At 43.2% G+C, this 19,515-nt stretch overlaps 1 protein-coding gene across 1 annotated transcript in view; it reads left to right on the top strand.

Moving 5' to 3' along the window:
• Nucleotides 1–19,515, top strand: part of RECK (reversion inducing cysteine rich protein with kazal motifs) — a 247,826-nt gene that overhangs the window by 139,688 nt on the left and 88,623 nt on the right. Inside the window, exons 9-10 of the mRNA XM_066579140.1 lie at nt 16,394–16,661; nt 18,949–19,128. Coding sequence (XP_066435237.1) covers nt 16,394–16,661; nt 18,949–19,128 — 448 coding nt within the window. The remainder of the gene's footprint in view (nt 1–16,393; nt 16,662–18,948; nt 19,129–19,515) is intronic.

The raw sequence follows: 19,515 nt of genomic DNA, 5'->3' as shown, positions 1-19,515 counted from the left end.
GATTATTTCCAGCTAGTATCTTTACTTGTTCGCTACTAGGCTTTGACTCTATTACAATGCAATCCAGACTCCTCTCAGGTTAAATTAACTAGGGAGACTATTATGGAGGCTCCGATGGAGTTACCCCCCTCAAATCAAGAGGGGTCCGCTGCGGGGAATCCGCCTTGTGTTGTGGTACTAGAGCAAGAGTCTACCCACGGCGACCATATTGTCAAAAATGTTGGATATGTCGAGTTTGTCCAACTAAGGATCTCCTCAAACTGGTATATCTGGTTGATCTTTGTTTTCCACATCGTAATAGGGGGGGGTGCAGGGCTTTTCCAGTGGAGGGGTATTAACGCTTTAGCTGCCGCCACCATAAAAGCGGCTAGTTTGTCCTTTAGGGGATTGAATGACTTGTTTGGTCTATTTAAAATTATCGTGTCTGGAGTCAAGTCAATTGCTTTTCCCAAAATTCTATGCATTTCGCTTTCAATCGCTGACCAAAAGGGTTTAATTATTTTGCAATTCCACCAGATGTGTAAGTAAGATCCCACCTCCTCCTGGCATCTCCAGCACCTGTTTGAATCTGCCAGTTTGTAGTTATACAACCACTCGGGGGTTTTTTACCATCTGGACAATAGTTTGTAGTTGTTTTCTTGGAGGCGCACGCAAGGGGAAGCGCCATAAGAAGCTTTAAATATCGTTTTAATTTCTATTTCCGATAACTTGATGTCCAGCTCCTTCTCCCACGAGGAGATATAAGATGGTCTACTTAATGTATGAGGTGTTGTGAAGTTTTTGACAAGCGAGGAAATTTTCCTGAGTTCTGTATTCTGTGATTTTATTAACCTTTCAAATTCCGTAGTTGGTCTTGTGGAGGGGTAATCTTTTTTAAATGTAGCTATTGTGTTCGCAATATGCGCAATATGGAGATTTTGTAGTTTCTTTTGTATGCCTAGGGAGTTAATAATAGTGGTGGGTTCCTCGTGCATAATGTTTTGAAAATCCTGAATTGTATTTCCTTCAAAAATGTTCCAGAGGTTCTCTGGAATCTCAGTCTTAGGATTTTTGAGGGTGTTGGGGATCAGGCTTAAAGGTGTGTATGGTGATGGCAGGGGGGCCAATCTGTGGGATAGGGAGTCCCAGGTCTCGCAGATACCTCTCAACAGGATGCTAAATACTTTGGCTCGGTATGTTTTTGGGCAGGGAAGCCACAGATCTCTTATCAGGTTGTTACCATAAGTTTGTTGTGCGATTTTCCTTAACTTTTGGCTTTTGGTCGGGGCCACCATACCCAGCCATCTATTAAGGTTTATTGCCTTGTAGTATTCCATTATATTAGGGAGGCCCACACCTCCGTGTTGTCTTCTTCTAGACATTAACGAGTATGCTAGTCGCGGACGTTTGTATTTCCAGAAGAAACGCGAAAATTGTGAGTTGATTTCCTTGAAAAAGGATTTGGGTATGTGTATTGGTAGCATTTGTAATTTGTATAGAATTTTAGGTAGAATGTATGTTTTAATGAGGTTTTTCCTCCCAAACCAAGAAATTATGGGAAAGTTATATGCGGTGAGAAGTGATGAGATTTCTGTAATTAACGGTCCCAAATTGATCTCATAAAGTTTGGACAGGTTATTTGAAATTTTGATACCTAAATAGTCTAATGAATGATCTGCCCATATATATGGTGATGATCTCTTCACTTCTTCTGCCCTGTGGGGGGGCAGCGAAATATTCAGTATTACCGATTTATTTGTATTCACTTTTAGGTTGGAGAAGCTGCCATATTCATCTAGCAAGAGATTTAAGCTATTGAGTCCCTGTGCCGGATTTGTGATCAGGAATAACACATCATCTGCAAATGCAGCAGATTGTATACAATCTCCTCCAACCTCCAGGCCTCGAATTTCTGGGGATTGTCTAACCGCCTGAAGGAGAATTTCCAGTGTAAGGATAAATAATGTGGGAGAAAGTGGGCATCCTTGGCGCGTGCCGTTTGTTATATTAAATGGTTGGGATAAGATATCATTAATTTTTATTCTGGCGTAGGGTTTTGCGTAGAGGGAGAAGATAGCGTCGGTTAGTTGGCTAGGAAAATTAAATTTGTCTAGAGTCGCTCTCATGAATGACCAATTAACTCTATCGAATGCTTTTTCAGCATCGATCCCCAGGAAAATTAGGGGGATGTTCTTTTTCTTAGCATATTGTATCGAATGTAGGAGTATGGCGGCGTTGTCCTTTCCCTCTCTACCTTTAACGAACCCTGACTGTTCATCAGAAACTAGTTTGGGTATAATGCTGCTCAGGCGATTAGCAATTATTTTTGCCCAGATTTTTATATCTACGTTCAGTAGAGAGATTGGGCGGTAGTTGTTACATAGGGTTGGGTCTTTGCCTTCTTTATGTATTAAGGCGATGTGGGCCTCCTGCGTTTGTGTGGGGAATGTGGCTCCGTTCATAATAGCGTTTAACGTAGTTCTAAGATGGGGTTCCAGACTTTGTAGTAGTGTTTTATAGTAGCCTGTAGTGAGGCCATCAGGGCCCGGGCTCTTGCCGTTAGGGAAGCTATTTATTACTTCTGTCAGTTCTTCTTGACTCACAGGGGTCAGTAAATCTGTGGCTTCCTCTGAGTTAATCTTGGGAAGGGTGAGCTTTTTAAGGAATTTCTCCATGTTCTTGTGTTTTCTTTCAAGCTCTATTTGTGTGAGTTTGCCTTCAATGTTGTATAGATTTGTGTAGTAGTTATGGAATTCTGTCGCTATATCTTTAGATGATGTAGCTTTCCCTCCCGAGGCTTTTTTAATCTCTTTGATATGGGTTTTTTCCCTCGCTTTTTTTAATGAGGGTTGACATCAGCTTTCCACCCTTGTCTCCATGTGCATAGATCTTTTGTTTGTAATTTATAGAGGATTTAGTGAATTTTTTGTCAAGGATTGATCTTAATTGATCTCTGAGGGAATTAAGTTCGATTTGTGCCTTTTCTACAAGTGCTAGTTTTCTTTTTCGCTCTAAGACTGCAATTTTTGTTAATAGTTCATCTATTTTTTTTTGTTTCTGTTTCTTCAGTTTCGAACCCAGGGAAATGAATAAGCCTCTCACGAAAGCCTTGTGCGTTTCCCATATCAAGGGAGCATTTGTGTTATCTTTGGAATTAATTTCGAAAAATTCAGAGAGATTTTTTATCAGCTCTTGTTTGTATTCCTCTTCTCTTAGTATCGACTCGTTCAAGGACCATCTCCATTCCCCTAGGTTGTTCGAAAATATATTTAAACTCGTGTGCATTGGGGCGTGGTCTGAAATTGTTATGCAATCTATTTGAGAACTGTGTATTGCTTTTAGTAGATTGTTTGACACAAAAATGTAATCGAGTCTCTGATGTGAGGTATGAATGTGCGAGTAGAATGTAAAATCTTTTTCTTCTGGGTGTCTATATCTCCAGGAGTCAGTTATATTTAGTTCCTGCAAGGCTATATGAATTTTTTTTCAGCGCCCTCTGCGAGACCTGGGACTTGCCCCTCGAGGTGTCTAGTAACGGGTTTAATGTCACGTTTAGATCCCCGCCCAGAATCACCTGACCCTCTGCAAAAGCTCTCAGTGTATGCAGAGTATCCGTGAGCCACTTAGTTTGGTTCGTGTTGGGCCCATAGATGTTAGCTAGGGTGTATGGGACTCCTCTTATTTTGCCTTTAACGAATATAAAGCGTCCCTCTGTATCTGTTAGTTGTTTTTCACACTGGAATGGGAAATCTTTGTGAATTGCAATTGTGACTCCCTTAGAAGCTGAGGAGGGGTTGCAGCTGTGAAACCATTGTTTGAAATAGTTTTTGGGGAGGATTGGAATCTTGTTACTTTTAAAATGGGTCTCTTGGAGGAATGCGATTTTGGTTTTATTTTTCCTCAATAGCCATATCATATGGTGTCTTTTGTTAGGGGAGTTTAAGCCTTTAGCGTTGAAGGTGGTAAATGTTGTGCTACCTGTTTGGGGGGATGTGGAGAAACTCTGTTGTTTTTTCTGTTTGTATTGTGGGGTATCGGCATTGTTAAGATGTCTCGCAGACATATTTCTGGGTTCTGTATACGTGTCGGTTTGCGCAGAAAATGAGGGTGGAGGGGAAATCGGTTAAACTGTTAGCAGAAGGTCTGCAATTAACGTTGGGTTCTTGACTGGTGTGTAAATGTCCAGTCAACTGTTATATGTTCTGTGTTTGTTTTGTGTGGATCAGAAGCACCCCGACAACCTCCCCTTGCGGGTCTCTGTTGTCGGTGTCTTTCTCATCTCGGTATTGCCCTTGAATAAGGGCAGGTGTTGGAGTTCAGTGTGTGGTAAGTTCACTCACATGTGTGGCCTCCCCTGATGGCGCGTGGTCGGATGTTATTCTCTGTTCCGTTTATGCCGTCTGGAGAATTTTTCTCCGCCCGCTGGGCGAGCACCTCCCTCCACCGGCAAAGTCCTGGTGTTTTTGTCTTAACCTGGGTATGGAGAAAGGCTAGTCGGAGCAGCAGAAAGTGGACGAGGTGAGAGGTAGAAGGAAAAAGAAAGGCACGTTAACATAGAACAATAATAAGTGCAACAGTATCCTTCGTAGCCCATATGACACATTCTGCCTAGGAACTTATTATAACTAGAGTAAGCTGGTGAGCCAACTTGATCAAACCGCTCTCGCGCTGTGATCCCCGGGCGGGGAGGGAACCCGGCGGGCCGACCCCCGTACGGCCCCCGGGCCCCACCCAGCCCCAGGACCCAGCCTCCTGGCCCGAACCTCCCGATGCACAATCCCGACCAATAAAGGCTAAATACCTCTGACAACACAGAATTTACTCAAAACATTTTACTTTAACATCCGGTGCTCATACCCTCTTCTTATGCTGGTCTGGACGTACACGGAGAGGACAGCCCGAGAAGTCTCCTGTGCATTCTTGAGTATTGCGAGGAGGAGCCCGCCAGTGTCTCTTTTTCCAATAACGTTACTGTTGAAAAAGACAGTGTGAAGAAGTCCGCTCATTACTCAGAAAGTAAAAGTCTCGTGTCTGGGTCTCACTCTCATTAGTCCACAGCGCCACTCCTCTGGGGGACCATCACCACTCCAACAACGAGGAAAAGACTCTTAAAGTGTCCTAAGATGAGGTTTTTGCGCCATGTTTTTTGCTTCTGGGTGATTTGAGCTTTGTTGTTAACTTCCAAGGCTCCATCTCCGGAAGCGGTGGTATAGTTAGATCGTATTGTGTCAGCATCCAGGAAGGTATATCTATTGGATCTATTTTCAGTTGTTGCCAAATCACCTCGAGATCTTCCGGGGTTCTGACCGTCAATCTGTGTCCTGCATCATTGATTGCTAGGCCAAATGGGAACAGCCAGGAGTATTGAATTCCTTTTGATTTCAGAGCTTCTAGAAGCGGTCGCAGTATCCGCCTTTTTGCCAGAGTAGATGGCGCGATGTCTTGGAAGAAGAGTAGTGTCGCATCGTTATATTTAAATGTCTGGTGAGTTCTTGCGGCATTTAAAATGGCACTTGTGTCTGTGAAGGAGAGCAGGCCGCAGAGAACATCCCTTGGCGGGTCTCCGTTTTTTGGTTTGGGTCTAATTGCTCTGTGAATTCTTTCGATTTGGATGTGAGTGGCCCTCTCTTCGCCCAGTAAGTCAGTAAAAATCTCTTCAGCCACTTTGCGTAAGGATTCTGCTGCCCAGGATTCCGGTAGCCCTTTTATCCGGATGTTGCAGCGCCTGCTACGGTTTTCTTGATCTTCGATTAAGGTAAGCGCTCGGTCAAGGTATGAGCGGTGGACCCCCACCACTTGCGTGGTGGCTTTTGCATGTTCTATGATGGCTGAGCATGAACCTTCCAGGTCCTCCACTCTGTGGCCCATTTATTGTAACTCGGTTTTGATATCCGCTAGTTCTGACATTATTGGTTGGGTGACTTTCAGTAGTGCTTTTTGAAGGAAGGATTTAGATATTTGGGTATTGAGGTCGCACTCTTCCTCTTCCATGTCGCTGTCTAGCTCTGAATCTGGGGTTGCTTGGTCAGAGGTGTTTTGTGGGGGAAGCGATTTTGCAGAGGTGCTTGGAGATTGTAAGTTTTTCTTTTTTAGAAATTTCTGCATGTCAACTTGATTTTTTTGTCCTCTTGGTGTATTTGGTGGATCGCCACTGCGGTCTCTGCTTCCCTTCACCATTTTATGCGATTGTAAGGGGTTTGTTGGAGTTTGTTTGACGGTCAGAAAGGTCCCGGGAATCAGCCGTATATTATTGTGCCCGGCGTTATGGGTCAGGTCAAGGTGCAACTTCTTCCACACTAGTTAGAATTCAGCCTGTCATCTTTGTAGGCGAGTTTCACCCCATGGGAAGATGGTGTTTCAAGATGACAGAGGAAAAATTGAATTTTGCGGTTTTGGCAGACTTATTTCTATCGTCCTAAAAAATTTTTCACAGATCTGTGTGATACAGCTCCGTAGAAGGTTTGAACTATGCTTTTGGAGGGGTCTCTTCTTTTCTTTACAGCGAGCCTGTGGGCTATTTGCTTGTTAGTGATGGAAAAAAAAAATTGTTTTGTGAGTTGCAGTGCTAGCCTGCGTGCGTCTAAAGACTTCAAAAATTGAAAGAGTTTTGGAGCTGGATAAACCAGCTCCGAAAAAATTAGGGCAGTGCCCTTTAAAGAGATTTTGTCTTGCTAAAACTTGTGCCGTTTGGGCTGACAGCTCCTTTAATATAGAGCTACTGCACTCTGTAATGGCCGCAGGCACTGTGGGGGAAGAGGGAGGGGGGCTGGATGGCGGGAGATTCTGGCGGGAAGCGGGTTTGCTGGCAGGGAGTTGGCGTTCAGAGTAAAATGAGCGATCTTTAAGCCCTGGGGAGCATGCCTAGTATGTGGGAAGGCTTATCAGGGTCTCCGGTACTCACTGCTTTTGAGAACGTTGTTTTCTCTCCTTTTTGCCTGTTGCCGTGGCTCCCGCTCGCGGGGCTGTCTGCATAAACGTCCTGTGAGCCGCTCCTATTCTCTGGGCTCTCCTCAGCTTCCCTCCGCCAGCGCTGCTGGTAGGGGTACACCGGGGATCCTCCGCTATAGGGGAATAGTTCCTAAGCGGCTCCTCTGCACACCCCGCTCTCTCTCCTCTCCTCCTCTTCCGTGCAGGACTCTGTGCCGGCTCCGCGCTCAGCGCTCAGCGCACCGAGACTCCCAGACTGCCGGAGAAGTGTCCCGTGAGCCGCCCCTGTTCTCCTGGCTCTCCTCAGCTCACCTCCGCCGGCGCTGCCGACAGGCGCTCACCAGGGATCTTCCGCTGCAGGGAAACAGTTCCTCCGAGGCTTCTCTATGTGCACCGCTCTCTCTCCTCACTCCCGCTCCCCTGCCGGACTCCGTGCTGGCTCAGCGCACCGAGCCTCCCGATGTCCCGATTTCGTGGGGAAACCGCTCTAAATGATCCTCACACTGCAGGTAAGATCTTGCTGTTAGCGTGGGAAGCACTTGCTGGCTATAATATGCCAAAAGATGCCTTAAAAGCCTCTATGACTCCGGAGCCACGTTTCAGTGCGTCCTCACACTTTGCAGGCTTGGCCACGCCCCCTGTTTTTTTTTTTCAAAAGGACTATTCAATGTACAGTTATACAGAAAATGTAAACATTTCAAAATGAAGTGACATTTTAAAAAATGCAATTGCGTCATTTTTGGTAGGATCAGGTTTTTGCTATATATATATATACTGTGGCAACAATGACATGATATTCTGTGGGTCAGTACGATAACCAGGTTTTTTTGGTGTTAGGGATATTCCAGGGACCCCAAAAGATATGTTGCCAAGCTCCGAATTAGATTGTATATTCGGCCGGCAGGAATCAAAGAGACACAGCCAGACAGGTTGTATTCCAAAGAATTCTAAGTTTATTACTACAGACAAGAGTTTTTATCAAGAAAAGGGGGAAAAAAGAGTATACATGGCTTTATGGTAAAGGTCTTGTGTGAAACTATTAAGTCATGTAAGCCCAAGTTTTCATTCTCATGTGAAACTAACACATAAGTACATATCTACAAAAACGTGTAACGTTTCTACTGTGGAATGCTGATAACTAAAAAAAAATATATTTCATGAGAGATTCTGACCAAAAAAAACAAAAGAATGGCTGTATGCCTAGATGAATCCTCATCTCTGGTTGAAAAACAGAATTGGGCTAAAGTTCATAGTTAGTGTTGTATGAGACAAGACAAAATGGAGATTAACAGAACTTCAGTCTTAACAGCGTACTGCTAGTTAAGATATCTTTTAAAAAAAAATTCGCCACCTCTGACCACCATATATTTTTCTTCTGTCAATGCAATTGTGTGAAGGTTTGTTTTTTTGCTGGACAACCTTTGATTTCTAATGGTATTATTTTGGGGTACATATGACTTTTTGATTGTTTTTTACAATTTTTTTTTTCATTGGAGAGGTGGTGACCAAAAAAAACACTGTTCTGGCATTGTGGGTTTTTTTTCAACATGTGGAATAAATAACGCATTATTTTTATGGAATTTTGGTTTTACTAACAAACCTAGCTGATATATGCGGCCTCCCTCCAGTTAATTTGATACATGTGTTTATGTGGTGTTTGCACGGAAAATTTTATTAAGTCAAGGTTACTTTGACTTCAGCTGTATAATATATAACAACCAATCACAGCGCAGCTTTCATGTTACCTCAGCAGTATAATATATAACAACCAATCATAGCGCAGCTTTCATGTTACCTCAGCAGTATAATATATAACAACCAATCACAGCCCAGCTTTCATGTTACCTCAGCGGTATAATATATAACAACCAATCACAGCCCAGCTTTCAAATGTTACCTCAGCCGTATAATATATAACAACCAATCACAGCCCAGCTTTCATGTTACCTCAGCGGTATAATATATAACAACCAATCACAGCCCAGCTTTCATGTTACCTCAGCGGTATAATATATAACAACCAATCACAGCCCAGTTTTCATGTTACCTCAGCGGTATAATATATAACAACCAATCACAGCGCAGCTTTCATGTTACCTCAGCGGTATAATATATAACAACCAATCACAGCGCATCTTTCATATTACCTCAGCGGTATAATATATAATAACCAATCACAGCACAGCTTTCATGTAACCTCAGCAGTATAATATATAACAACCAATCACAGCGCAGCTTTCATGTTACCTCAGCAGTCTGAGGTAACTGCACTGGCTGCCTGTTAAATACAGAATTCAAATTAAACTCGCTACCTTCATCCATAAAGCCCTCCACAGCAGAGCGGCGCCCTACATTGCCTCCCTCATCTCAATCCATCACCCAGCCCGGGCTCTCCACTCAGCTAACAAAACAAGACTTAGTGCCCCTTTAATTCGAACCTCTCATTCTTGCCTCCAAGACTTCTCCAGAGCAGCACCAGTGCTCTGGAACACACTACCAAAGGCTATCCGGGCAATCTATGACAAAATTTCAGGCGTGCTCTAAAAAGGTACCTCTTCAGGGAAGCATATCATATCTTCTGAACCAAACCTCTCTGTACTCTGCCTGATATCATGCTCCCTGCCTACTGACTGCCATCCCTGCTAGCCACCATCAACTGCCCCCTGCAATCACACTGATTCTGCCGTCACAACCAATCACAGCGCAGCGTTCGTATTACCTTAGCGGTATAATATATAACAACGAATCAAATCACAGATTTCATGTTATCTCAGCAGTATAATATATAACAACCAATCACAGTGTAGCTTTCATGTTACCTCAGCAGTATAATATATAACAACTAGGGATGAGCGAACGTGTCCGTTACGGACACATCCGCACCCGGACACCGGCTTTGCCGAACACTGCAGTGTTCGCGCGTAAGTGTCCGGGTGCCGCCGGGGGGCGGGGAGATGCGCGGCGGCGCGGGCGGCAGTAGCGGGGAACAGGGGGGAGCCCTCTCTCTCTCCCTCTCCCCCCCCACTCCCCGCCGCACCCCCCCCGCGCTGCCACGGCGGCCCCCGAACTTTTTCGCCCGAACACTGAAGTGTTCGCAAAGTTCGGTGTTCGGGCGAAAAAGGGGCGGAGCCGAACGTGTTCGCTCATCTCTAATAACAACCAATCACAGCACAGTTTTTATTTTACCTCCGCAGTATAATGTATAACCACAAATCACAGCAGAGCTTTCATTTTACCTCAGCAGTATAATATATAATAACCAATCACACCACAGCTTTCATGTTACCTCAGCAGTATAATATATAATAACCAATCACACCACAGCTTCCATGTTACCTCAGTATAATATATAACAACCAATCACAGCGCAGCTTTCATTTTACCTCAGCAGTATAATATATAACAACCAATCACACCACAGCTTTCATGTTACCTCAGCAGTATAATATATAATAACCAATCACACCACAGCTTTCATGTTTGTACGACCAATTTTATGTTTGTACGACATCGGGAAGTTAGAGAATCAGATTCCGTACATTACACAGGAGCGCCAATAATTTAGCGTTCACCATTGAATTTTTGTCACATTCAAAAGTTCTGACTTGTGGGCATTTATCTTTAAACTGGTCACAGATCCAAACTCCTTACATATGGCCAGAATGGCTGGAATCGTAATAATGGGCGAGGTAACCTAGAGGAGCAAATCATCTGCATATTAGGGAAAGATTACTCTTATAGAAGGAATGTTTTTTTTTCCAGATGGCGACCACCAAATGCTCTATCATCAGAACATACAACAATAGAGACTGTGGACATCCCTGTTTAGTGCCAATAAGGATGGGTTCCATTAATACAAAGTGGGCCCATGCGAGTATCATATAGAGCCATTATGCATGTAAGCATCGTCGACCTCAAATTTATGCCCTCTAGTGTTGCCTGCAAGATATCCCAGCTTACCTTGTCAAAGGCCCTTTCTGTATCTGTAGACAGAGTCCTAGCTGGGTCTTTGCAACTCTTGCATACAAAATCAGAGATAGATTTAATAGTATTATTCCTTGCTTCTTTTTGGCAACAAAACCAACCTGGTCAAAATGGATGAGGTTTGGAGCGCCTCATGAATACAGAAAACATTCATTTTAGAATGTAATTTAAAATCAATATTAAGCACTAAGATTGGTCAGTAGTTATTACACATCATCAGGTGCTTTCCAGTATTTGGAATCACTGGAATGTGAGCTTAGTAGACCCGTGGAAGGAACTTTGCTGGACCTGAGTTAGCATTAAAGGCTGTAAACTGACAATTTAGAAAACGTTTTAAAACCATGCTATAAACTATCTGAGAAACTTAAGCTGATCTCATGGAAATCACATGCCTTAATTCTAAATTAAAGAAAGCGTTTGTGTTTAATTTCCTTAAAAAACTACTTTCCCCATATCCTCTTGTTACAGGAAATGCATTTACAGGGCTCTAGGGTTAATGGCACTTAAATGCATATTTGGTTCAGTCTACCATGCCACATACTCTATGCTAGAGGTGTGACAATCCTGGTGGCTAAATCTATACCATTTACCTTTGAAAGACTACATATTGACCCTAATGGCCGTTTCCTTATATTGCAGGGCTCCTTCGGTGGGTAACTCCTAACCATAGTTAACGTTTATATATTCTCCCCCAGCTGATACTCAGGTGTTGCATGATATCATAGCTAAAGTGGTGCTCTTGGAGGCAGCCTCATTAATACTGATGGGATATTTTAACCAACTTACAGACCCGGTACAGGACTGTCTTCGCCAGACAACCTTGGTGGGAACCTAACTATCGACATGGGCCTCCTCTTACCTGCTGCAAAACATGTGGTGTTTGAATTATCCACATGATACTGCATACTCTTGCCACTCAGTGTCACACGGCTCCTTTTCCAGAATAGATCTGTGTTTTGGGTCCCCGGAATGTCTTTCCAAGGTGTGCGACGTTTCACACTTGCTCTGGGATGTTTCCGATCACTCACCACTTCAGCTAGTTCTAAATTTGAGGGGGAGGAGGGACTCTGCCCCCAAGGAAGCTTAATTCCCTATGGCTAGATCAACCGGGGGTCTCTATCTATACTGATCAGGAGGCAGCAATCTATTGGGGGGTCAATGCTGCTTCTGCACCTGAGTCTGTGGTTTGGGAGGCCTTCAAGGCCTTTATCAGTGGCTCCTTCGCAATAGCTATCTCTGTACATAGAAAGTCCCTACAACAGGATAGACTTTGCTTGGAATGCCGCCTCTGTAAGGCAGAGGCTTGCTATGTTACAAGCCCCACTGAAGCCAACCATTCCACACTTAATAATCTATGGAGACAATATAGACTATTGCTGCTTCATTACACGAAGAAAAAGCTTCTGCACTCTCAGCAACACGTTTTCAACCAAGGGGACCAAAATGGTCGACTGTTAGCTTATCTTGCTACTGAAGATAATATCATACCCTCAATTGTGGTGGTCAGGGACGTCACTGACCTTGAGCTTATCAGTAATACATTTACTGACATCTACACCACTTTGTATACATCTAAACTCAATTGCCCCGGGTGGCGCTATACGCAGATGATACTCTTTTATTCTTGCAGGACCCAGAATCTTTCTTGGCCACAGTACTATTTTTTTTTTTTGATACATTCAGAATATACTCTGGGGTGAAGGTCAATTGGGATAAAACTGGGCTGCTGGCAGTCGATGTCTCTGCGACCCCTGGCACTAACTGCCCCTCTGAGGTGGGCACACAGCCAATCAGTATCGTTCTTTTGTGGACTGCCAAGTCGATGATAATGATCTCCATTATCTCTTATATCCACATTATTATGTTAATGATATTTGTTATCCTGTATATTGTCATTGTAATCGTATCTCCTAATGGAGTAGCAATATATGAAGTACACTTGATCACCTGGATGCCTTTAAATATGATATATGGCGCATATATATATATATAGGCAGTACTTACTAGCATTAAGGGCACATTACCAGGTGACCATATTAAATGTACATTTACTAGCTGGAGTCCATCTGAGTTGTGCTTATACTATAAGCACTGTACAGTTGCTGCTGCGTGTGCGTGATTCATTCTTATGAATCAGCGGCCGCATCCAGGCATCACCATTGTGATGGTTTGGCGGCTACGGGTTACAGTCGTTCATTCTGCGCATGCGTGAGATCTGTGCTGTCATTGCGGGATATGAGGAGTGGAGTATGTCGGCTATCTATCCCTGCTCTGATTGGAGCATGGTTGACGTGCCCCTTAACAAAGTGGGTGGAGTGGACAAGTACTGCATCTACTTACCACCTATGCCAGTAATGACAGCGAGCCGATACTGATCGGCTGTGTGCCTGTGTGTGTGCTGCTTGTAACAGCCTTCTATCATGGCTGTGAAATATGTCTGACTGCCATCCTGATGAGCCAGCTAAACCATCAATGCGGCAGAAACATGTTGAGGGAGTTTAGACAGAAAGAATAAGGAATAGACAAGTTGTATCATAATTAAAAATCATAAATTGTAGATAAGTGAGCACCAGTATCTACTTTCTTGAGAACAAGTGAGCCAGCTTCATGGAAATCATATATTAGCTGTGGACTAGTGAGACAGCGTACTATTATTGAGATAGCTAGTAAAGATATCGCTATCTCTTTAAGCTGTCTAGAGTAAGGTTAGCCTGCATGTATTAAAGCAGGCCCTTTATGTCCACCAGTCATTCTAGTATCATCAGAATATATCAGGGCTAGGTCCATGCAAAAGAGAGCAAGAGAAGAATTGAACTAGACCAAGTACAAATACATGTACCGTATATACCGGCGTATAAGGCGACGGGGCGTATAAGACGACCCCCCAACTGTCACCTTATACGCCGGTATACAGTGGAGAAAAAAAAAAAATTCATTACTCACCTCCCACGGCGTTCTGTCGCGCTCCGGCAGGATGTCGCTCGCTCCGGCAGGCTGTCGCTCGCTCCTCGTCCCCGGCGCAGCATAGCTTTCTGAATGCGGGGCTTGAAATCCCCGCTTCCAGAAAGCTAATACACACGCCGGCAGCCATGACATCATTGAATGGCTGTGATTGGCTAAGGCGCACGTGGCTTCAGCCAATCACACTATTCAATGACATCATTGAATGGGTGTGATTGCTAACACGTGCGCCTTCAGCCAATCACAGCCATTCAATGCTGTCATGGCTGCCGGCGTGTGTATTAGCTTTCTGGAAGCGGGGATTTCAAGCCCCGCATTCAGAAAGCTATGCTGCGCCGGGGACGAGGAGCGAGCGACAGCCTGCCGGAGCGCGACAGAACGCCGGGGGAGGTGAGTAATAAATTTTTTTTTTTACACTTTTTTTTTTTTTGTATTACCGGCGCATAAGACGACCCCCGACTGCAGAGCAGATTTTTCGGGGTTCAAAAGTCGTCTTATACGCCGGTATATACGGTACACAGTTGTGTGCTTTTTTATTGGTGTGTCTGGCTATGATAGAGACATTTCTTGTATCATCAGGAATGCCTGTGAAAATACCTGGGAAACATTAGGATACACTGTTATGAAGCCAACGTTCTAATAAAGTGTAAATAAACAAAAGAAGCACCAATAGGTAATTAGCGGTACCTCTAGTATAATACGCGCCAAAGCACTAGATACTGGAGTCACCTGTTCAGAAGGAAACAGGGACAATTACCAGTATTAGAGTGCTAATCGTGGTCTGGGATCGGGATTAGAACGCTAGTCTCTATCCCAAAGTCTTGCTCCATTACTTTATTTATCTATTAGTATATGTGTGTTTGTGTTTTGGTTAGTAGTCCTCGTTTTTAATATCGATCATTAGAAGTTATATTTTAGTGGTTCCTACCAGTAATTTAGATTTAAATATAAAAGAACTTACCTGTCTCTGTGACTAATCAAAATGAAGCTATTACCCAAATTTCTATATATATTCCAGAATACACCTATTTTGATCCCTAAAAAGTTTTTTACAACTCTCCAAAAGATACTCCTCTGTATACTGTGGCGAGGATCCACCCCAAGAATTAAACTAGAAACTCTGTCAGCCCCTGGAGAGAGGGGGGCTAGCCCTCCCCCATTTTCACTACTACTACCTGGCTAGTCAGCTGGTATGTGCAGGGTGGTGGCTGTCCTCTACTAATTATAACTCAGTGGTGGGGCTTAAGTGCAGAATAGTAAGTCCTGAACAAAGTATGAGAGGATTATTGCTAAGGGGCCCGACTCCACGCATAATTACCTTGCCTATGTGGGTGACCGTTAAAGTTTGGAGTATAGCCCTCCACCTGATACAGGACGAGGCAGCAAAATGGTCCCCTCACAATCCTCTGTGGAGAAATCCTATTCTCCCGCACCTGCAACAAGGGCCAGACATCATGTGATAACTAACCTCTCGGATGTGGTTGAGAATTGTGTTCTTAATACCTTCTCACAACTTCAGATCTGATCAGGCCTTTCTAATAACTCCCTCTTTAGATATCTCCAACTACATCATGCCCTCGGGGGCCCAGTTTGGAGGTCTGAACATAACCCTTTCACTGACCCGGCTAGAGGAGCTGGCACAGATGGCCAATACTCTATAAAAACCGGAGAGTAGCTTTAGACAACTGACAAGGGGTCTTGCTTCACTAAGAGATGGGTCTCTTGAAAAGTGGGGCTTGGACATACCAGACCTGGATTCGGATGACCGAGATGGCCTTTTAGCCAGCTCAGGGCCACCCTTGATCAGCACGAGAGACATGTTAATCCAAATAAGTTCCTACACAGAATCTATTTTACTCCTGTCCGCCTGTGTACCATGGGCCTAATTCCCAATGCAGTCTGCCCATGATGCTTGGTGGGTGCAGGCACAATCATGCACATGTTTTTGGAATGCCATGTTTTACAGAACTATTGGATAGATGTCTTTGAGTTTATGGAAACGCACCTAGGGGCCCGGTATCCTACATCCTAAAATCTCTCTGGCCTTATGGAGGACATTCTGGTTGACACAGTAACACACACTCTATATAAATTGCTGTTCTTTTATGCTAAACAAGTTATATTGCTTATCTGGAAACACCCCAAAAAAACCTACTAGAGCTGCTTGGCAACGTGAAGTAAATGGGGTCATCCCTCTATATAAATTGACAAATATGGCTAGAGGTCCCACTGTAGTGGCTCAGAATTAGGGTTCCCTCCAGCACCTCAAAATACATGTTATGTGTTTGTCAACTCCACTGTGACTTTCCAAAACTAGTAAATAAGCCAACAAAACACAAAAACAAGTATGAAAGAGAAAACAGAAAGTGGTGTGACAATTATATAACATGATAACACCGGAGCTCTGTGAAATCAGCCTGGAGATAAGGGTCAGAAGAGGAGATGTCCCCCCAGGCTGTCTTCCAATTATATACTTCCAGCATACAAAGTGAGTAATTGTGCTGATGCCAATCCTGAACCATTGTGTGTTTTGTTTTTTAAGGTGTGCACTGCTGTGAGAGGGCTGAAGAAAAAGACTGCCAAGCAGCTTGTAAAATGATTCTTATGTCAAATAAATCAGAAAATGATATTGTAGAAGACCTAATTAAAGAGTGTAAAAAGTACCCGCTTCCCCAAGATCCGCTCTGGCAGTGCTTTCTGGAAAGTTCTAGGTCGGTCCAAAAAGGGGTCACCATTGCTCATCAGCCTTCCACAGGACTTGATGGTGCAAAACTTCACTGCTGCTCAAAAGCAAACTCTTCCTTATGTAGGTAAGTAACCAAGTCTTGCCGCTTTGCCTCTGACATTAAGCCTGCTATTATACTAGTGTTTTCCTGACAATTGCCCAATACTTATTACTGTTACGCGCATTAACAATTTGTAATAATGCTAATTGCTTGCAGGTGCAGCCTGGTAGTTGTCGGGAAAAAATGAGTGGTAGTGTCAATCACTAGCACTAGTATAATAGCAGCCTTAAACTACAATTGTGACTAAACGGTTTGACACTGACACAAATCGTGGTTTTCACAAAGTATGCTGCTTCAGTGTTGTTAGATGTTTTCATCAGATGTTTCTATGGTTCCTGAAGTTCAGTTAGGGCCTTTTCATGCTAGTGTTTTCATTTCCATTTTGCTGTTCTGTTTTGGGAATAGCAGAACAGAAGAAAACTAACATTTTCAGGAACATAGAAATGTATTGAAGCGGAAGGTCTTCAGGGTACTGGTGTATCTTGTCTCCACCAACAGCAAGGGGCAGACTGGCCTAAGCTGGAGGAAACACCCCGGTCACACCCCTAGCTGCCAATTGGCTCCTGGTCTCTGCTGTCCCATCTCCACTGTTACTTGCCGGCCATCCATCCAACCATCCGAGGCTGGTGGGGAGGAGAGTGACAGCGGAGCTGGGAGCACAGAATGGAGACTGACCAATCGGCAGTGTGGTTGGGAGTGTGCCTGGGGATGACAGTGACCGTGGGGTTGGGGGTATGTCGGGAACAGTCACAGGGGGACTGCCAGCGGTGATACATATTACAGCGCTAGCAGGGTCAGAAGGAGAGGTGAGAGCGTAACACTACACTGACACCGGCCGGCCTTACAGAGGCCATAGTTATTAGAGCACTCTCTTGTTATAGTATTGGGTATAATAGATGATGAAATAGATCTCTGTATTGTCCCCTGATATATCTATACATAGTTATTTGAGCACTCCCTTGTTACAGTCCTGGGTATAAATAGATAATGGGAGAGATCTCTGTACTGACCCCTGATATATCTATACATAGTTATTAGAGCACCCCTGTTACAGTCCTCGGTATAATAGATGATGAGAGAGATCTCTGTACTGACTGCTGATATATCTATACATAGTTATTAGAGCGCCCCCTTGTTACAGCCCTGGGTATAATAAATGATGGGAGAGATCTCTGCACTGACCACTGATATATATATCTATACATAGTTATTAGAGCACTCCCTTGTTAGTCTTGGGTATAAATAGACGATGAAATAGATCTCTGTATTTTCCCTTGATATAGATATACATAGTTATTAGAGTGCCTATCTTGTTTCTAAACTAAATAACCACAATTTTGATAACCTCTCTGAGGATTAGAGTCCACCCATTTCATTAATTCATTTAGTTGCTTGCCTTTGAACCCGCTCAAGCTCTGATATTCTAGTATGTAAGGCTGAAAAAAGACATATGTCCATTTTCTTCAGCCTATTAACACCCAATGTTGATCCACAGGAAGGCAAAAAAACAAAACAATGAGGTAAAAGCAAATTTTCCCCATTTAAGGGGAAAAAAATCCCTTGCTGACTCTAATCTGGCAATCGGAATAATCCTTGGATCAACAACCCTTTTAAAATTATAAATGATAGTTTTTGTTTTGCAGAACGAGTTGTATTTTTTCAATGGAATTATTTAATGTACCATATAAGGTACGGAAAAAATTCTACATGGGGTGAAATGGGTAAAAAATGAACTTCTGCCGCCTTTGGGAGGGTTTTGTTTTTACTGTGTACACGCTGCAGCAAAAATTACGTGATAACCTTATTCAATGGTTCTATTAAAAGAGAATGGAGCACTAGAGTTCTTGCACAACCAACTCTCCATTCAGTCTCCTCCTCACTGTTGGGGACTTTAGTAACCCTGCAGTGAGAAGAACAGCGTTACACAAGTCCCTCGTCCTCAAGATCAGCCGGGGTCTCAATGGTGAGATACCTATCGACAAGTTATCCTCTATTCTGAAGAAAGGGGATAATTTATAATCTTGCTACAATCCCTTTAATTGATTGGACTTTAAATTGCAGGGTAGTTGCCTATAGGCTTTAAAGTAACTGGTTTTTCTTTCTTTCTTGAGGAAAGTTAATGAAATAACTGGTTTATGAAATAATTCAGTAGAATTAAGAGGACACTTTTTATCATGGTATTTATTGTATGTACAGTATCTACATCTCAAGTGTGATGGCAATTTAGTTACATTTATTCCACATACTACAAGATATGTGCAGTCTGTGATTTATGCTAGTTTATTCACTCTGTCGTTTTCTCTTATTTTAGGGATTTGTGTATAAAACTCTACAACACAAGCTGGGGAAACACGCAGAACTGGCAAGACTTTGATGTTTCATGTGAATATAATAATATGGAGAGTCAAATGTTAACATGCCTAGCAGATGTGCGAGAACCCTGTCAACTGGGATGCCGGAATCTTACGTATTGTACAAATTTTAACAACCGGTAAAGGTCATTGTTAAATATGCTTAGAAAAGTGTCTATGGCACAACTTATTAATTGTTGCAAATTAAGTCTGGTTTAATATTCACAAAATTCTCATAAGGGTTTACTATAGACCACCAAATATAACAGAAGCCACCGAAAATCTATTACTGAAGCAAATAGATGACACAGCAAATCACAATGAGGTAAATATTATAGAGTAACTAGCTGGATATAAACTGCGAAGCCGAAACCTGCGGATCTCATAACAAATTCCTGTCAATTACTAAAGATAACTACCTTACCCAACTTGTACAGGACCCGACTAGAGGGACGGCCATCGTAGACTTAATATTAATCAACAGACCTGATAGAATAATAGGGGTGCAGGTTGGGGGGCACCTGGGA

The sequence above is a fragment of the Eleutherodactylus coqui genome, chromosome 9, assembly GCF_035609145.1.
Source record: "Eleutherodactylus coqui strain aEleCoq1 chromosome 9, aEleCoq1.hap1, whole genome shotgun sequence".
Classification (NCBI taxonomy): domain Eukaryota; kingdom Metazoa; phylum Chordata; class Amphibia; order Anura; family Eleutherodactylidae; genus Eleutherodactylus; species Eleutherodactylus coqui.
This window is presented reverse-complemented; position numbering and strand designations above follow the sequence as displayed.